The 20,867-nt window shown below is 43.5% G+C and overlaps 1 protein-coding gene across 3 annotated transcripts in view; it reads left to right on the forward strand.

Moving 5' to 3' along the window:
- Positions 1-20,867, forward strand: part of CUL5 (cullin 5) — a 2,346,971-nt gene that overhangs the window by 588,974 nt on the left and 1,737,130 nt on the right. For all 3 annotated transcript variants that reach the window (XM_044072614.1, XM_044072615.1, XM_044072616.1), the window contains exon 4: positions 2,663-2,839. In XM_044072614.1, coding sequence (XP_043928549.1) covers positions 2,663-2,839 — 177 coding nt within the window. The remainder of the gene's footprint in view (positions 1-2,662; positions 2,840-20,867) is intronic.

A 20,867-nucleotide genomic window follows, 5' to 3' on the forward strand; every position in this document is an offset into this window, starting at 1 on the left:
TTTCTCCATACTGAGGAGTGCCTCAAGTGCGTGCATTTTGAGGTAGACTTCTGGCATTGAGTTGTATTACCCTCATATTTTTGTTACTTGTACCATTTACAGCGGTGGGTTTGTCTTTTTAGCTTTGCCTAAAAAAAGGCGCTATGTGGGTGACAAGAGCCTTGGCCACTTTTCGAAAGCCTAAGGGTGACAGGTGCAAGCCATCTCTAGCGAAGCAGCATGGCTTGTCGAACATGTCATCCCAGACAGACAGACACTGGATCCCCTTTGAATGTTACCAGAAACTTAGCCAGTTGCTGAAATTGATAATTTTTTCTTTATACTGTGGTATCATTGTTGGGGAGGGCAGGATGATATTCAGGGTCAGTGTCATACCAGCCTGGGCTACTTGATCAGAGAGCTCTTCCATGTCTCTTTTCATGTAGTCTAGGGAGGTATGGCTCAGGTCATTCACACAAACATGGACAGTGACAGAGTCGTATTTCTACTTGTTCTTGAGTGACCTGAGTGCTTGTGTTATGTGGCGGATCCTGGCACCCGACAGTAACCTTCTCCTTATTCAGCCTAGTGAGTGGGACGTCAGTGTGCCTGACTATAGAGTCACCTATTACTAGTATGTTGGGTATGTTATTTTGCCTTGAGGGCTGTGATTGCGTGGCACACTGGTTTTGTGAAGTATGTGTTTCATGGTTTGTGTTGGGGAGGGTGGAGGTTGCTTGGATGTCTGCTTTGGAGGGCTCTGTTGCTTTTGCAGATTTTTATTTAGCGCCTCCGAGTATGTTTTCTTGTATTTACTTGTGTTTTTTGCCGGTGCTGGTTTAATGGGTCTATGTGAGACTGGTGGTGTGATGCCAGTATTTCCCTTCTCCTCTTGACTGTCTGATCCAGTCTTGAGTTGAGAGAGCCTAGCCTCCAGTTTGGCTGTATAATTGCATCTTTTGCATGTATTAGTGTTTGGTGGTAGGAGGAGAGGGTTGTCTTTGTACATGAGGCAGTTGTAACATTGCCTCAAAATGCCCAGATTCACCAGTTGGACTGGAGAGTACACCTGAAACTCCTCTTTGGACATGCCTGGATAGGTACAGTAAACTATTTTATTGAATGGCTGGTATGGTCAAATAGAGAGCCTTGTTCTTCTGTAGTGCTAGGGTTTATAAGTGCTTGCTATGAGTTTTGAGCAAGTGCCAGGCTGAGAAATGAATGGCTTGAGTGCTTAAGTTGAAAGTTTGTCTAGTTCCAAGGGAAAAATGGAAGAGGAGACTTTGTGGAGTCGGGAATAGTTATACCCTAGATAACTGGCTCTGCCCGGCGTGCAAAACCGGGCAAATGTATTTTCTATAGCAGGGGAATGAAAGAGATAGAAATTAGCCCAAAATGGCCAATAAACTACTACTTTCTCTAATTAAACCAAAAGGTGCTTCAACAAAATATTAGTTTAAGGATGTGCACACACAACAAAGTATTAGTTTAAGGGTGTGCACGCTTGTAAAACCAATGTATTGTACTTTTTTTTTATATATATATATTTTTCCCCCAACAGATTTGTTTTTCAATTGAATTGTACAGGTTATAGGTCACATTAAAGGTGGGGAAAGTTTTGAAATGAATTATTGCGGTCTCATTTTTTTATATCGCAAACACCTGGCATTTTAACACGGGTGTGTTAACTTTTTATATCAACTGTATGTGCTTCAGCTGCCTTATTTCTGACACTTCTAGCTGAGTAATCTGAAGTTAAATCAGTCTCAAACTGTTAAGGCACAACTTTGACTTAAGTCCAGTTTAGGATGCTGTTCTTCTTCCGCCATGCTTTCTGCCTGCTATTGCAACCAGTCCCTCTGTTGATGCCGTTACTTCACGTGATAGCCGTAAAATGAAACTGAACTCAATAGGAAAACATTGCAGAAGAGACTGTGTTATTTCAGTATCAGAAATTGTATTTAACTTTTTTGGAAGCCACCATAATTAGACACAGCAAGGCCTTACCATGTCTAAGCAATTCCAGTTCTGTATCATAGGATTCTGTCAGTGTGGTTTATTTTCATTTATATAAATGTATGATTGTCTTAAGTGATGGTTTAGTAAAGATGTATATTCTTTAAGAAAGGGTCAGGGATTGAATATTTTTTGTAATGTTGGTTAGGTTATGTGATATATAGCAGTGTATGTGAAGCATAATGTTAAATGTTAATGCGGTTTGATTACTTTTGCATAAATGTGAATTTGCATATGTTGCTCGTAATAATTCAGTAAAGGTGTTAAAAAAATATTTAACCTGACCTAAACCTGCTTGCTTTGCTTTTCAGTTTAAAAATGTCAGCAGTCCTTTTAATTCATCTTGAGTGCATATCTAATTGAGATTTTGGGATTAGCCATTTACAGATATATAATATCTGCAGTGATATTTTAATTTATGATGAATTAAAATTAACTTGGTCTTGGATTTATAGTGCAATAACCTAATTTAATTTATGCAGTGTAATTTTTCAGTTGTGCAATACTGAAGAAACTAAGTAACCATATATGTTAACTGGTAATTTAATTTTTTAGTACTTCCTGATTTAATCTTTTAGTACTTCTTATTTTAAAGGTATTGGGATGCCTGCAAAATAGTCACTGTTTACTAGACGTGTATGTTACTAAATTTTTTTTATTTTTCTAGAGAGTTTTGAGTCATCAAGATGATACAGCTTTACTAAAGGCTTACATCGTAGAGTGGCGCAAGTTCTTCACGCAGTGTGATATCTTACCAAAGCCTTTCTGCCAGCTAGAGATAACATTAATGGGAAAACAGGGCAGCAATAAAAAATCCAGTGTAGAAGACAGTATTGTGCGAAAGGTAAGTAATGTCTGTAAATCTCCGAGCATGTCTTTGTAACTGAGCTGAGTATAAATGGAATAAATATGCTGTTTTAATTGATTAAGAAGTTATCATCATTTCATTAACATTTATTGAACACATTACTGGGTTAGCAAAAAGTGCAGCTCAGTTGGTTAATATCCTTAAAAGAATAACAAAAGTCTGAAAAAAAAAACTAGCAGAGGAATTTTTGCTGAGGTTTGATAGTAATCTGTTTCTGACTGCCAGTAATTTCGCTGTGCAGATGTATGTGCAAATAAAGTTGTGTGTCCGTATGCTACATGGATCTCTGAATGCCTCTCATTAGGAAGAATAAATTGCTTTATGTACTATTTTGTTGTAAAATTAAACGAGTTATTGCCCCCAGTTTGATGTTTCTTAATCTTATTTTAGCTGTTTCTGTTTGCTTATTTTAATTTAAAAAATGCAGATTTCCTTTCATTGAGAGGATGTTATTTTTAAGATGTTTCTTTTTTTAAGAAAAATAATATATATTAAAAACTGATTTCCAAGTTTAGCCTAATAACAAGAGGAAAGTGTGAGTTCTTGAGCACTCTGATAATCTTATTCCACGTGGCATTAGAAAAAAGTTTATTGGCCAGGCAGTCAGTACTGTTATGTTACAGTGATGATGAAACCATAAGCATGTTATATGGACGTTGGACAATAGGATGTGTAATGGATACTAATTTTTTCATCTCTGGTCAATGTTGATAAGCATGAGTAGCAAAAATATGTTGGTGATCTTCGTATGTTTCAGCTTCCCCAAATTTTAACTCAAAATTTCATTATGTCCCTTGTACCTATTTCTAAAAAATCTCCATTGTATCACAACCACTGAATGTCAAACATTTTAGTTGTATACATTTTAATTTTCAGCTGAATCTATAGTAATATGTATCTTGTTCAATCAACATTGAGTCCCTATACTAACCTATAAGAAGTGTTACTGTTTGCATTTGTCCTTCATTATTTTTAGCTTTGTTCCTGATTTTAGAGGTGAAAGGTTGAAAGCTACAGTTTTCTCTGAATGATTAGCACTAATAATATTGACGGTGATCTTACATCATGTACAAGTGCGCTTAAAGCCTTTGAGGTCTGTACAGGTAATTATACTGTACTATGGATTAGTGTGGACAAAATGCTATGTAATGTGCTCCCTTGAGAGAAGTTATCAAGTGACAGTTTTAGCCTTAACTAGGACCATAGTTGGACAGAGTGGACCTAACTCCTTGATCATTTTCAAGTATTAGTATGTGCTTCATAAAGGCTCAAACCTTTTTGAAGTTTGCTTTAAAAGCAGAAATGGACAGGAGTTGCCTAGTGCTGCGATTGATATTATTCCAAGAAAATGGGGAAGGCTAGTTGGAGAGGATGGTGACTAAAAACTGTTAATCTCACATCAGTGCCAGTTTTTGGCATCTCATAGAAGGGAATCTAAGTGAAAGATAAGGTTCTTATGTTGTCATGACAGCAGTTTTGTGTACACTGTAAGAAAGAACATTTGAAACACTCCTAAGGGAAATTATCCACAACAGGTCTTTGTTTTGTACTACAGGAATGTCTTGATTAGAACTGCCAGTTCATTACTCATCCCCTTTATTTAAATGTGTGCGTATGTAGTAAAGTTTGCTTCTTTCTGTCCTGTCTTGGAGTGTATGACCCGGGCGACTGCATGTCATTGGTACTAAATAAATGGTTGCCAGTTTTTGAATAAAGTGTTATTGTTATTTGGCCTAAGCAAACCTAAGTTTAATTTGCAGCTTTAACACCCATTAGAAGTGGAATTACTGAAGGACATTGCTTGCTTTTTTTTTTGGGGGGGGGGCATGTTTGGGGCCACTCTAGAGTAAAAATTTCTCTTGGTGGAGATCCGAGAGCTTATCCAAGTGCCTTAACTGTTGAGGTAGTGGGGGCATTCTGAAAGCTTGGAAAGCTTGTTTTGCTTGTGGTTACCTTGGCAACAAAAATATAAATAAAAACTGAGTGAACCACCCTTTGATAACACCAGTTCATAGGTTCATACTAGGCTATCTGCCCGAGGGCATTTACAAGCCTAGCCCATAGTTTTGTGGCTTACGCCACCCCTTTAGTATGGGGAACTATACCCATTATTTTGCTGTGCCTCTGTTGAGCAGTGACACTGAGGTAATCCCTGGGGTATATCTGCGATCTCCCATCCATTGGTCAAGATTTCTCTTGAACAAGGCCAGCGAGGTGCTCTGCCTCACATATACCGGGATTTTATTCCACAGCATAGGGAGTCTTTGGGTGATGAATCTATCCCTCCAGCATGTCCTATTAATAGCCGTGTCGAGGTTTAAGTCTCCGCCCTTGTGGCTCTGATGGATCTAGATTTTTGAGGTGAAGCATATTCATCAAATCTGGGTTTGACATGGCCTTGTATGTTAGGCAAAGGTCACCTCTGAGCAAGCGGTAAGTGACTGAATAGAGCTGGAGTTCTTTCAGTCGGGCAGCATAGGACAGATGTTTGAGACCCTTTATCCTTTTGGTGAGGAACTTTTGTGGCCTCTCCAGCTGCTGCAAGTGTCGGGTCAGATACATTCCGAATGGGGCATTGTACTCAATCATTGGTCTGATGAGTGATGAGTATAGGGAGACTATGACCTCCCTTGATCTAGATGAGAATCCCTTCATGATAAGGTGGGCAATGTAGAAGGTCTTCCTAACTACTTTAGCTACATGGGTGTCGAATGACAGTCTACTATCAACCTGGGTCCCCAGGTCCTGATAACTTCTTCTGTGCTCAGTGGATTGCCACCTATTTGGTAGCTAGGGGTAACCTTGTTTTTCCCGAAGGGTATGACTATGCATTTTTGGCATTTAACTTTAGGCCATGGCTCTGGCACCAGTTATCCGCTTCTGTGAGACCTTCTGAAGGATATCTGTGTCAGATGTGTTTTCTACTATGGCGCCCAGTTTGCAGTCATCTGCAAACTTTGTCAGCCATAACCCTCCTGTGTTTGCTTGTACTGAAAAGTAGATGCCAAACAAGAGTGGGCCCAGGACTGAGCCCTGTGGTACACCACTTGTGACAGGCTTTGAGTCTGACATGGCGCCAGCAACTCTGACCCTGTGGGTTCTGTCACTCAGCCAGTTTGCAACCCATCTTGTGATGTATGGGTTAACATTTAAGCTGATGAGTTTTTCAATGATACCTGAGTGGGGTATTGTATCAAGGCCTTCGCCAGATCGAGGTAGGCTGTATGGACTGCCTTTCCTCATCAATGGCTTTGGTGACTGTTTCAAAAGTCAACCAAGTTTAGAAGGCATGATCTGCCTTTGACAAAGCCAAACTGGGATGGATCCAAAGTCTGCAAATTCCCTATGTCTTTATTTATGAGGTCCATTATGATCCTCTTCATGGCTTTGCAGATAAGGCTTGTCAAGCTAATGGGTCGGTAATTTCCAGGGTCGGTGGAGGCACCGCCTTTGTGAAGTGGGACCACAGTTGCAGTGCGCCACTCCCTGGGTACATATCCAGAGGTAAGACTATGATTAAACAGCTGTCCTAGCTGTGGGTTTAATTCCTCGTTGAGTTCGTGGAGCACACAGCCGGGGACACCATCAGGTCCCATGGATGCTGTGTTTTTTGCTTTGGAGAGAGCAGTTCTCACTTGGGCGTTGGAGATGTTTGGGGGGCTGCAATCGCTTGGTATAGATATCTCTCCTTTTGGGGACTGCACTGACTTTTTCTTCCCAGGAGTGCTAAAAAAAAAAAAATTCTTATGACAGTACAGCTTCCAGTACCCAACCCTTGCACTGTTAAGTAGATTAAAGAGATGTCGCCCAGAAGAGTAAAAAGGCATCAGTGGTGAATTCTGGGAAAAGGGGGCATGTTCCTTCAAGGTGGACTGATGTATGTATGTATGTGTGACAACTCACCCCTGGAACAGTAATCAAGGAGCCTCAGATGTTCTTCGTGTTTCACTGTTGCAGTCATTACATTTGGGTAATCTGCTAGCAGGTTGCCCTCAGTCAGCCGGATTAACAAAGTCTTGGGTCCTACATCAGTTGCTGTCCCTTCTTCCATGATGTCAGTTCGTCAGGGGTATAAAACATGCAGCCGATGCCATTACATCAGTCTTTCTTGCCACGCGGTGCCCGAAGCAGAAGCAGTTCACAAGTGCCGGTCGGCCGACTCCTGAAATTTTTGTTTTTGAGTTTCAGAACCGAAGTCTTTAACTAAAAGCTAAGTACCCCGTTGGGGAAACTTTTTCTTGCTCCTTACCGAGGTCAGTAAAAGTTAATAATTGTATTACTTCTGGGAAGCAAATACCTCATAAGGCTATTCATTTGTACTATATTCCTTGCCTAAGCCCTGATCACGAAGTACCTTGCTGTTGGTTTTGTGCTTTGTTTAATCAGCACACTATCCGTCGTCGGTTCATTTTTGCTTCAAAATATTTTGGTTCTCAGTTTAATTATACAAAAATTACATCGGTTAGCCATTTGACTACCAGAATACTGAAAAAACGCAAAGAAAAAGACAGGCCGTTGAGGTCCAAAACTGCTGACGACGCTTCTCCTAAGCCAGTCGCCAGTTCGCCGTTACTCAGTGAGGCACTTTCGCAGCCCCTGATACCCGCTAGTTCAGATTTGCAGGCCTCTACTGAGACCCATTCGGAGTCTGGTATGCCACGAGATGCTTTTCCTATAGAACTCGTGGATGTCTCTACCTTGGATGGGTCCGGAGCCGCTCTGCAGGCACCAGCTTCTGAGGGTGTATTCAGGCCTACAGACTTGCATATTAAACCGACACCACCTTCAATATTAATTCCAAAATCTCGATCTATGTCTAAAAAACTGATGCCCAGGCCACATGTTCAGGTCCCTATGCCTAAAAAACAAATTATCAAAATGGCTGAAGATTTAATTACTCTAATCAGGGGTAGTCAACCCCCCCCCCCCCCCAAGAGGCCTAGGGCTGAACTGGACTATGAATCTTCTGAACAGGACTCTGTTTCTTCTGACTCCTCTGACTCTTCTAATGAACTGGATTTGGATTTGTCCATACCTACTTATGAGGACTCTGATGCAGAGGATTCAATTCCTTCTGCTTCTCCCCCTGAGGATTTTTCTTTTGGGGGAGCTTTACATACCTTAAGGGAGCATTTCCACTGGGAAAGTCAGGATTTTTCTGAATCCAAAAAGAGGCTTAGGGATTTCCTCCTTCTTCCTCAGCATAGGCCTTTGGTTATACCTCTCGTACTAGACATTGTTGGTGTGTTTTCAAAATCCAGTATGGCCCCTGACTCCCTGCCTCTGGCTCCTTGTAAACCAGACAGATACTACAGGATGTTCATCGTGCATACAGCTGCAGTAATCACAGATGGGTTTTCAGCCGTCAGGCGGTCCCTCAGTCGGCCGAATTCCAAAGTCTTGGTCCGGCGTCGGTTGTCGTCGCTTACTCTTCTGACGTCAGTAAGGCCAGAGTATATAAGACACAGCCGACGCCATGTTCTTCAGTCTTTTTTGCCGCGCGGTGCCCGAAGCAGAAGCAGTTCGCAAGTGCCGGTCGGCCAGCTCCTGAATTACGAAAAAATTGGAACCGAAGTCTTCTTTAAAGCCAAGTACCCCATTGGGGAAACTTTTCTTGCCTCAGACCGATGTCAGAAAAAGTTAATAATTGTATTTCTTGTGGGAAGCAAATACCGCATAAGGATTTCCATTCCCGTTGCATACCTTGTTTGGGCCCAGACCACGACGGCTCGGGCTGTCGCTGGCGCTACCTTCAATAAACGCACTATCAAGCGCCGGGCGGAGTTCGCCCAACACTACTTTGGTAAAGCTTTTGATTATAAGATGTCGCCGACACTCCGACTACCGCTTTGTCCAAAACGCAAGGAAAAGGACCGACACGCGAGACCCGCGGTCCCCGCCGACACCACGCCAAAACAGGCTACACATGGTCCGGTTCTCAGCGAGACGCCTTTGCAGTCCCTGACTACCGACGACACTCCTTTGGCGGTGTTCTCTGTACCCGAGACCGCTGGGTCCTCGGTCCTTTCCCAGACTACAACCGAAGCCCCTGCTAATGTCGAGCCTACTAATGTGGACAGGTCCACCTCCACCCATGGTGTATTTAGGCCCTCATCTTCTTTTTCAATAAAGGCTTTTACTAAATCCAAAGCAGCCAGGCATCCAGAGGCCTGTTGCACAGGGCCCATCTCCTGGACCCATGCCTAAGAAACAGATGCTTAAAATGGCTGAGGATTTAATTGCTCTTAGAGGTTCTCAGCCCCCTCCTGACAAGAGACCCAGAGTGGAGGAAGAATCTCCCTCTTCTGATCAGGGATCCATTTTATCAGAACATTCTGATGCAGAGGAACACTCTTACTCCCCTTTTGAGGATTCGGATGCAGAACAGTCCATTCCTTCTGTATCCCCTCCTGAGGATTTTTCTTTTGGGGAAACCTTGCACACTTTGAGGGAACATTTCCATTGGGAAGGCCAAGACTTTTCAGATTCCAAGAAAAGACTTAGGGAATTTCTTTGGTTACCTCAGCACAGACCTCTGGCTATACCCCTGTTTTGGATGTACTGGATGATGTCTATTCGGAGGCTTGCCTTAACCCTGATTCTCTGCCTCCTGCACCAGTAAAACCTGATAGGTATTACAGAGTACCCAGCTCTCACCAATTTCTCTACAAAGGCCATAATGCTGACCCTGAAACCATTTCACAAGGCCCCAAGGGATTAAAGGCCTCCACTGCCAAGAATCCACTCCCTGCAGAAAGGGAATCCAGATCTCTAGAAAGGTGGGGTAAAAAGGTATATACCTCGGCCACCCTAGCCATGAGGGCCTTAAACTGTCAGTTTCATATGATTAAATATCAGCAGTACCTGTTATCACAACTAAGGAACAAAATGTCTCAACCTGAACAACCAGATTTAAAAGAGTTACAGGATATGATGCATAGTGCGGAGCAAGTGGGTAAACACACCTTACAATGTGGTTATGATGCCCTGGAGGCTTCCAGTAGAGCGGCTGCTACAGGATCAGTCATTCGCAGACATGCCTGGCTTAGGGAACAAAATTTGCCTGATCATGTGAAAGCTAAACTTCTTGATGCTCCTTTACAAAAGGATGTACTATTTGGTACTAATGCTGAGGACATACTACAGAAAATGGAAGAAAAAGCCAAATCTATGCAAACTGTCGAGGCTTTCTTACAGGTCCAACCACCACGTTTTAGCAGAAATTGGCCTTCAAAAAACTGGTCCTTTTCAGCCACTGACAAGCCCCAAAGAGGTAGATACAGATGCACAAGGGGCAGAGGGCAATCACAAGGATCATATAGAGGCAGACAATGGCAATATCCAGCACCAAGAGGTGGTGAAGACCGTGCACAACAATACAGGAAGCAAACCCAATGACTCCCTCATTTCCATGCCAAGCGAGTCTCAGCTGACAGCACCTTTGGGAGGGAAACTAGCATTATTTGCAAGCAATTGGCATATTGTCACAACAGACAAATGGATACTGGACATTATAAACAGAGGCTACAAATTTTAATTTCACACTCTTCCAAAAATGAGAGGCATGCCAAACCTGCCACAAAATCAAAGGGCAGAGGCACAACTGCAAATTTCAAAGCTCCTAAACTTGAGAGCTATACAAAAGGTACCTACACACCAACAAGGTCAAAGTTTTTATTCAAGACTTTTTCTGGTACCAAGAAAAGGAACCGACTGGAGACCCATTTTGGACTTATCCATCCTAAACACATTCCTACTCGTGCCGAAATTCAAGATGCTCACATTACAGCAACTTCTTCCCATGCTGGGCAAGGAGTTTTGGCTGGTAACATTGGACCTCAAGGAGGCATACCTGCATGTCCCAATCAGACAAAGCTGCAGAAGATACCTCAGATTTCTTGCAGGTTCAATCCACTATCAATTCTCTGCATTGCCCTTTGGCTTATCTACTGCGCCCAGAGTATTCACAAAGTGCCTGGCATCAGTGATTGCCTACTGCAGATTTCAAGGGATACAAATTTACCCTTATCTGGACGACTGCCTGATCCAAGCGGACAGCAAACGCATACTACTGGAACATCTAGCATATGTGACACGGTTACTGCTTTCTCTGGGATATACCATCAACAAGGAGAAATCAAGACAAACACCATCTCAGAAAATAACCTTCCTGGGTGCCAACTTGGACACAAACACCCAGATGGCATATCTTACGCCAGAAAAACAAGGGCAACTATCTCAGTACTTCAAAACACTAGCAAAAAGTACCAGGCTTACTGCAAGGAAAATCCTGCAGGCTCTGGGATTCATGGCATCTTGCATTCTTCTAATCCCATGTGCAAAGCTGCATATGAGGAAACTTCAATGGTACCTAAAAATCTATGGTCTCAACACAGTCACAGTTTGGAAGCAATTATACCAATAATTCCATGTTTGCAAAAGGAATTTCTATGGTGGGCCCAAGCATGTCAAGTAAACACAGGCCTTCCATTCTGCAAGCCTCAAGCAAAACAAGTCATAACCACAGACGCCTCAGATTACGCCTGGGGCGCACATGAAGGACAGGTGCATTCAGGGCAGATGGTCCCAAAAGGAAAAGCACCTTCACATCAATCAAAAGAAATGCTAGCAGTAATAAATGCAATTACAGCTTTCAAGGACTTCCTGCATCCAGGACAATTACTGATAAGAACAGACAACACCACAGTAATGTGGTACATAAACAAACAAGGAGGAACACATTCATACCCCTTGTGCAGACTAGCCATGACTCTTTGGAACTTGGCTCTGGAAAGACAAATCGAACTTCAAGCACAGTACTTGCCAGGACTGGAAAACACACTGGCAGACACTCTAAGCAGAAATATGACAGATCCACACGAATGGAAGTTACATCCTCAGGTGTTTACAGAGGTAATCCAAGCGTGGGGGAGGCCAGACATAGATCTTTTTGCCTCCCACAGGAACCATCAACTGAAAAAGTTTTGTTCAAGGACCTTTCATCCAAAGGCCTGGAAAGTGGACACCCTTTCATTCAGTTGGACAGCATGGACAGTTTATGCATTCCCACCTCTGCCCCTTCAGCCCAAGGTGCTTTTGAAAGCAAGAACAGACAAACCAAGGATGATACTGATTGCTCCAGATTGGCCAAGGCAACACTGGTATCCACTCCTGAGGAGCCTAACACATACTCCTCCCTGGTCCCTGCCTCTAATGCCTCTCCTACTGACTCAGAACAGCTACAAAACTCTTCACAGTCAGCTGAAAACACTCAACCTCGCTGCATGGAAAATTCCTTGACACCACAACAGTCCCTACTCTCCAAGGAGGTGCAGGATGTCATTTTGGAGGCCAGAAGACCATCTACTAGAAAAGCTTACTCCATAAAATGGAAGCGGTTTTGCTGTTGGAATGAGAAAAGAGGCCAGGACCCTAGAAAATTGAACTTGCCTCAGGTTTTACAGTACCTAGCTGAACTGCTGAACAGTGGACTTTCATTTTCTTCCATAAAAATACATGCCTCAGCCATTTCTGCAGAATTCAACACGGATCCTCCTTTATTCTCACCCACTCTTACGACAGTTCCTCAGAGGGGCTAAGAATATAAGACCTCCAAGGAAGCAACCAATACCAGCCTGGGACCTTAATTACATTCTAGAAAAATTAACATTGCCTCCCTTTGAACCTGCTGCCTCAACAGATCTGCAACATTTGTCCTGGAAAACAGCTTTCCTTCTGGCCATCACTTCAGCTCGTAGGGTTTCTGAACTACAGGCCCTCATGGCGGTGCAGCCCTTCCTCATCTTCCATCAGGACAGGGTTTCCCTTCATACCAACCCATCTTTTATGCCAAAAGTGGTATCCAGGGTAGCCTTAAATCGAGCCATACACCTACCTACCTTTTATCCTAACCCTCAAAACAAAGGGGAGAGGCTGCTTCACACTTTAGACATCCATAGGCAGCTACGTTATTATTTGGACAGAACAAAGTCCTTCAGGAAATCAGAACAACTTTTTGTGTCCTATGCCGTAGGGGCTCAAGGGAAACCAGTTACCAAACAGACCATTTCCAAGTGGATTGACCACTGCATACGGTTTTGTTATTCCTATCATGGGAAATCTGTCCCTACTGGTATCAGATCTCACTCCACCAGGGCCACAGCCACCTCTACAGCCTTCCTCAGAGGCGTTCCTACTAAGGACATTTTGGAGGCAGCCACTTAGAGTTCTGTACATACCTTCACAAAACACTACCACCTACCCTTATATTCCAGAACAAGAGCAGGCTTCGCCACTGCTGTTTTGCAGGGCATTCTGGCTCAACCCAGTTCCTCATAGTACCTACCACCCTATGCATAGCTTTGGGACTCTACCCATCTGTGATTACTGCAGCTGTATGCACGATGAACATAGTACAGTTTTGTACCTACCTTAAATGTAGATGTTCGAGTGCTAATACAGCTGCAGTACAGGTTTCCCTCCCTCCTTCCCCACTTGGTAAAGGCATGGGGCCTAACAACCTCTTCATACCACCTGACTGGGTTATCCTGCTATGTTTTATTTGCTTGCTTACACTGATTTTGCATTACATTGCATTTCCTGCATATGTAGATAAGCCTTATTTATGTATTGCCTTCCTTTTGGGGGCAAGAAAGACTGAAGAACATGGCGTCGGCTGTGTCTTATATACTCTGGCCTTACTGACGTCAGAAGAGTAAGTGACGACAACCGACGCCGGACCAAGACTTTGGAATTCGGCCGACCGAGGGACCGCCTGACGGCTGAAAACCCATCTGTGATTACTGCAGCTGTATTAGCACTCGAACATCTACATTTATGGTAGGTACAAAACTGTACTTTCCTGACTCCCACAAATTCCTTTTCAAAAATCCTGTTGCGGACCCTGCAACCATTTCTCAGGGGCCCAAGGGCATTAAGGCTTCTACTGCTAAAAGTCCTACCCCTTCTGATAGAGACTCCAGGGCGCTGGATAGATAGGGTAAAAAGGTTTATACTTCTGCAACCTTGGCAATCGGGGCATTAAACTGTCAATTACATATGCTAAAATATCAACAGCATATCATGGCACTGCTTAAGCAGAAAATTATGTTGATTTCTGACTGTGTGGAAAATAAGGATTTACAGGATTTATTGCATTCAGCTGAACAAGTTGGAAAACATACTTTGCAATTTGGTTTTGATTCTTTGGAGGCCTCTTGCAGGGCTGCTGTTACTGGGTCTGTGCTGAGAAGGCATGCTTGGCTTAAGGAGCAATCTCTGCCTGATCATGTTAAAGCAAAACTGTTGGATGCTCCTTTGCAGCAGGACCATCTGTTTGGCAATAAGGCTGAAGAAGTTCTAAAAAAGATGGAAGATCCAGCTAAATCTATGCAAACTGTGAAAGATTTCTTACAAGTACAACCTCCAAAATGTCATTTCCAGTTCCTTCCAGAGCCACTCAAGCCAAACCCAGACATTCCAAAAGCACCAGGTTTCAGTCCTAAGGGACTTTCAGAACTAAGTAATGGGGTGCCTTCGCTTCCAAATCTGGAAATAACAAGACACCACCCTATGGTAAACAGTCTCAATGACTTTCCTTTAAAATTACCGAGCACCTTACCTCTTAGCCGCCCCTTTGGAGGGAAAACTAGCTTTTCATGAAAAAACTGGCAACTTATAACCCAGGACAAATGGGTTTTAAATATAGTGTCCCAGGAATACAGATTTCATTTCCACACTTTGCCAACTCCAAACGGGTGGCCAGACCTGCCCCCAAATCAGTGGGCAGAGGCTCAGAAACAAGTACTTTCCCTCCTAAACATGGGGGCTGTTCAACTAGTACCAGAAGAGGAAAAGGGACAAGGTTTCTATTCCAGACTTTTCCTGGTACCCAGAAAAGACAAATCATGGCGTCCAATTCTGGACCTGTCTACTCTAAACACTTTTCTGGACATTCCAAAATTCAAGATGCTGACTCTTCACCAGTTACTTCCTATGCTAGGCAAAGATGCCTGGTTGGCAACTCTAGATTTAAAAGAGGCTTACCTGCATATCCCAGTCAGGGAATCATGCAGAAGATACATATGCTTCAAAGCAAGCTACTTGCATCATCAGTTCTCTGCACTGCCCTTTGGCTTATCTACTGTGCCCAGGGTATTTACAAAGTGCCTGGCTCCAGTAATTGCATTTTGCAGGCAAAGAAATATTCAAATATATCCATACCTGGACGATTGTCTAATTCAGGCAGGAAACAAGGCCATTCTTCTAAAACATCTGGCGTTTGTAAAAAGGGTACTAACTTGTCTAGGGAACACCATAAACGAAAAGAAATCACAACCGGTACCCTCTCAAAAAATTACATTCCTGGGTGCAAGCTTGAATACAACTGCCCAGATGGCTTTCCTTATGCCAGAAAAGCAAATTCATTTGGTGACTTACTTCAAACAGGTGGCCACAAAAACCCTGCTATCTGCAAGACAAATACTGCAAGCCTTGGGGTTCATGGCCTCCTGCATTCTTCTAATTTCATATGCAAGACTGCATATGAGGAAACTTCAGTGGTACTTAAAAAGTTTATGGAGTCAGCATTGTCACAGCCTGGAAACAATGATTCCTATCATACCTTGCCTGCAACTAGAGTTCCTGTGGTGGGCAGAGGCCTGCCACCAAAACAAGGGACTGCCATTCACACCACTCCCTGCCTCCCAACCCCTAACTACAGACGCATCAGACTGTGCATGGGGGGCTCATCTGGCAGGGAAGTACATTCAGGGCAAATGGAGCCCAAATCAAATGCACCTTCATATCAATCAAAAAGAAATGCTAGCTTTACAGAATGCGCTGACAGCCTTCAAGGACTATCTTCATCCAGGACAACTAATGGTAAAGACGGACAGCACCACGGTTATGTGGTACGTAAACAAGCAGGGGCGTTCAAATTCCTACCCTCTCTGCAGACTAGCCATGGCATTGTGGAACACAGCCTTGAGCTATCAAGTACAACTACAAGCTCAATTCCAGCCAGGAATGCTGAATATTCTGGTAGACAAACTAAGCAGAAATCTCATGGGCCCACACGAATGGAAACTGGAACCATGGATTTTCAACATGTTGGCACGCAAATGGGGGAGCCTAGACCTAGATCTTTTTGCCTCACCCCAGAACTGCCAGTTGGACAAATGTTGCACAAGAACTCCTCACAAAAAAGCCTGGAAAGTGGATGCTCTGTTCTTCCACTGGAAAAAACTCTCAGACTATGCCCCCCCCCCCCGCCTCTGCTCTGCAAAGTTCTGCTAAAAGTCAAACAGGACAAACCAAAAATGATTTTGATTGCTCCAGACTGGCCTCACCAACACTGGTACCCACTCCCACGCAGCCTGTCACAAATTTCTCCATGGCACCTGCCTCAGACACCTTCCTTACTGTCTCAGCAGGAGAACCAATTTCTGCACCCATAGCTCCAAACATTGAATATTGCAGCTTGGCTAATCATTTAAATTCCCCCTTAACATCCTTCAACAAACCTGTGATGGATGTCATTTTGGTGGCGAGAAGACCTAGTACTAGAAAAGCTTATGTTGACAAATGGAAACTATTCTGTGCCTGAAATCAGTCTCGAGGGATGAGCACAGCAGCGCCCAATTTACCTCAGATTTTGCAATACTTAACTGAGATGCTTCACAACGGCCTGTCTTTTTCTTCCATAAAAATCCATGCCTCAGCCATTTCAGTTAATTACAACACAGAACCCCCCCCCTCTTCTCTCATCCTCTGCTAAAGCAGTATCTCAGAGGGGCCAAAAACTTGAGACCTCCCAAGAGAGTTCCAACCCCTGCCTGGGACCTTAACTTTGTATTGGAGGAACTCACTTTACCTCCTTTCAAGCCAGCTGCTACTGCAGACTTAAAATTTCTTTCCTGGAAAACAGCCTTCCTTTTAGCAATCACTTCAGCTAGAAGGATTTCTGAATTACAGGCCCTTATGGCAGTGGAGCCTTTCATCATCTTTCATGTGGACAGGGTGTCACTCAGTACCAATCCATCCTTCATGCCCAAGGTGGCATCCAGTGTGGCTCTTTATCAATCCATTCATTTGCCAACTTTCTTTCCCAATCCACAGAACAAGGGGGAGCGTTTTCTGCATTCATTGGATGTACACAAACAACTTAGATTTTACTTGGACAGGACTAAATCTCGAAGAAAATCTGAACTGCTGGTAGCATTTGCTGCAGGGGCAGAGGGAAATCCTATTTCAAAGCAAACCATTTCTAAATGGATAAGCCATTGTATTAATTTCTGCTATAAACACCATGGAAAACCTATCCCCCAGGGGATCAGATCCTATTCCACCAGCGCTGCATCTACCTCTACAGCCTTTCTCACAGGTGTTCCTACCAGGGATATTCTAGAAGCTGCTATCTGGAGTTCGGTTCATACTTTCACCAAGCATTATCACTTACCAGTTTTCTCTAAATCCAGAGCTGGCTTTGCCACTGCTGTTTTGCAGGGCCTTATAGCCAGTCCTAATGGTATAAATCCATCCTCCCAACCATAGCTTTGGGAATCTACCCATATGTAATGACTGCAACAGTGAAACACGAAGAACATAGTACAGTTGTGTACACTTACCATAAATGTAGATGTTTGAGTGTATTCACTGTTGCAGTCCTGGTTACCCTCCCTTCAGCCCCCTGTTTTTCTCTTGCTATGCCTCTACTTTCTTTTACTATACTTAAAAGCCTTTTTGGTGTATTTGCTTTTGTTTGGAGGTATATTTTTGTGTTTTTAATTATTTATATATTTTGCTCCCCATTTGGGGGGCACCTGACATCTGGGGCAAGAAAAACTGATGTAATGGCGTCGGCTGCATGTTTTATACCCCTGACGACCTGACATCATGGATGAAGGGACAGCAACCGAGGCAGGATCCAAGACTTTGTTAATCAGGCCGACTGAGGGCAACCTGCCAGCAGATTACCCAAATGTAATGACTGCAACAGTGAATACACTTGAACATCTACATTTATGGTAAGTGTACACAACTGTACTTTCTCACTACTGGCAATAGTCGGTGACGTTCACTGAGAGAATGACAGGTACACACAAATATTTCCAGATGTAGCTCTCTGCATCAAGTGCAATTTCCATTAAAAGCACACAGAGACCACAGTCAGTCAGGGGCTGGTTTCTCCCTCTTCCTCCAGATCCCTAATAAGACTCCCCACTGGCACAGCTGTAGAGTTGAGATCTCAGCTGAGTGACCAAGCCAAGACCTGCAGCACCCTCTCTGTCCAACCAGTGCTTCGTGTCCCTGCCCAAGTAGCTGACACACACACACACTGAGGTTTGATTTTATATACACACACACACACACACACACACACACACTGAGGTTTGATTTTACGCACACACACACACACACACACACACACACACACACACTGAGGTTTGATTTTACGCACACACACACACACACACACCTGGGAAAGGCTGGCACAGGTTTATTAGCTATGCCCTCGTCTGCCTAGACTATAAGGTAGTTACCACTGCCACCAGTCACTCCTCATCAGCTACTTTAGGGGCCTTAACAAAGGGTGTCCAATCTTGCTGTGTAATATTAACATTAATAATACAAATGGTAGTTTGACCAAGAGCAAGACTGTTTGGAGTGGCCAACCCAGTGTCACCAAATAAATATGCAATACTTTTGAAACTTAAATATCTGTACATTGTGGCAGATGAGCCACAGTGAAATGTTTGAATCTATTTAATAATAAATGAAGAAAACAATATTAAATCTATATTCACAGTGACATCAGAGTTCAAAACCACAGGAAATATTTAAAATAGCATTGCAGTATAGGCTCGCACAAATAAATAAAAATATCTAAACTAAGCTTCACTGTATTCCTGATTGTATCAAACAGAATTACTATAACCTAAGAACTTATTAAATAGAGCAAGGCAGATGTGGTGAATGTTTTTTCTTGTTGTCAGGTCGATAACAGAATGCATAATGCTCTGTCTCACTAAGAGAGTTCCCAAATTAATATCTAAAATATTACTGCTGGTTTGCCTTTGTCTTATGTGGAAATTTAATAAAGATGTTGGAGAAAAAAAAAAAAATAGTACTGGTGGGATAGCTTGCAGAATTACATAATTTCTTGTCATCTGACTTCGTTTCCCATGTAAAATCCCCTATTGTTGAAGCTGGTAGTGATGTTCATCGTGCATACAGCTGCAGTCATAACAAATGGGTTCTCCTGCCGTCAGGCGGGTCCTCGGTCGGCCGAATTCCAAAGTCTAGGTCCGGCGTCGGTTGTCGTCGCTTTCTTTCCTGACGTCAGTGCGACAGGGGTACATAAGACACGGCCGACGCCATTTTCTTCAGTCTTTTTTGCCGTGCGGTGCCCGAAGCAGAAGCAGTTCGCAAGTGCCGGTCGGCCAGCTCCTGAAATAACGAAAATTTGGAAACCGAAGTCTTCTTTAAAGCTAAGTACCCCGTTGGGGAAACTTTTCTTGCCTCAGACCGATGTCAGACAAAGTTAACAATTGTATTTCTTGTGGGAAGCAAATACCGCATAAGGATTTCCATTCCCTATGTATACCTTGTTTAGGCCCAGACCACGACGTCTCGGGCTGTCGCTTTTGTGCTACTTTCAATAAACGCACTATTAAGCGTCAGGTGGAGTTCACCCAGCACTTCTTTGGTAAAGCTTTTAATTATAAAATGTCGTCGGAGACTCCGACTACCGTTTTGTCCAAAAAACGCAAGGACAAAGACAGACATGCGAGGTCCGCGGTCTCCACCGACACCACGCCAAAACCGGCTACACGTGGTCCGGTTCTCAGCGAGGCGCCTACGCAGCCCCTGACTACCGACGACACTTCTCTGGCGGTGTCTTCTACTGCTACCGAAGCCACTGTGAGTGTTGAGCCTCTTAATGTGGACAGGTCCACTTCCACCCATGGTGTCTTCAGACCTTCATCTTCCTTTTCCATAAAGGCCTTTACTAAGTCTAAATCAGCCATGCATTCCAAGAGGCCTGTTGCACAGGGCCCATCTCCAGGTCCCATGCCTAAAAAGCAGATGCTCAAAAAGGCTGAGGATTTAATTACTCTTATCAGGGGTTCCCAACCCCCTCCGGACAAGAGACCCAGAGTGGAGGAAGATTCTCCCTCTTCTGACCAGGGCTCCATTATTTCAGAACATTCTGAGGAAGAGGAACACTCATACTCCCCTTTTGAAGATTCTGATGCAGAGCAGTCCATTCCTTCTGTATCCCCCCCAGAGGATTTTTCTTTCGGGGAAACCTTGCATACCTTGAGGGAACACTTCCATTGGGAAGGCCAAGACTTTTCAGATTCCAAGAAAAGGCTTAGGGAATTTCTTTTGCTACCTCAACACAGACCCCTGGTGAAACCTCCTGTCTTGGACATACTTGATGATGTTTACTCGGAGGCTTGCCTTAATCCAGATTCCCTGCCTCCTGCCCCAGTCAAGCCTGATAGGTACTACAGAGTTCCTAACTCACACCAATTTCTTTACAAAAGCCATAATGCTGACCCTGAAACCATTTCTCAAGGCCCCAAGGGAATGAAGGCCTCTACTGCTAAGAATCCATTACCTTCCGAGAGAGAGTCCAGATCCTTAGAAAGGTGGGGAAAAAAGGTATATACCTCGGCCACCCTAGCCATGAGGGCCTTAAATTGTCAGTTCCATATGCTTAAATATCAGCAGTTTCTGTTATCACAATTAAGGAATAAAATGTCACAACCTGAACAACCAGATTTGAAGAAGTTGCAGGATATGATGCATAGTGCAGAACAAGTGGGTAAACACACCTTACAATGTGGCTATGATGCTCTAGAGGCCTCAAGTAGAGCTGCTGTTACAGGATCAGTCATTCGTAGACATGCCTGGCTTAGGGAACAAACCTTGCCTGATCATGTTAAAGCTAAACTACTAGATGCTCCTTTACAAAAGGATATATTATTTGGTACTA

The sequence above is a fragment of the Protopterus annectens genome, chromosome 5.part0 (assembly GCF_019279795.1).
Source record: "Protopterus annectens isolate FY-2018-M chromosome 5.part0, PAN1.0, whole genome shotgun sequence".
NCBI lineage: Eukaryota > Metazoa > Chordata > Ceratodontiformes > Protopteridae > Protopterus > Protopterus annectens.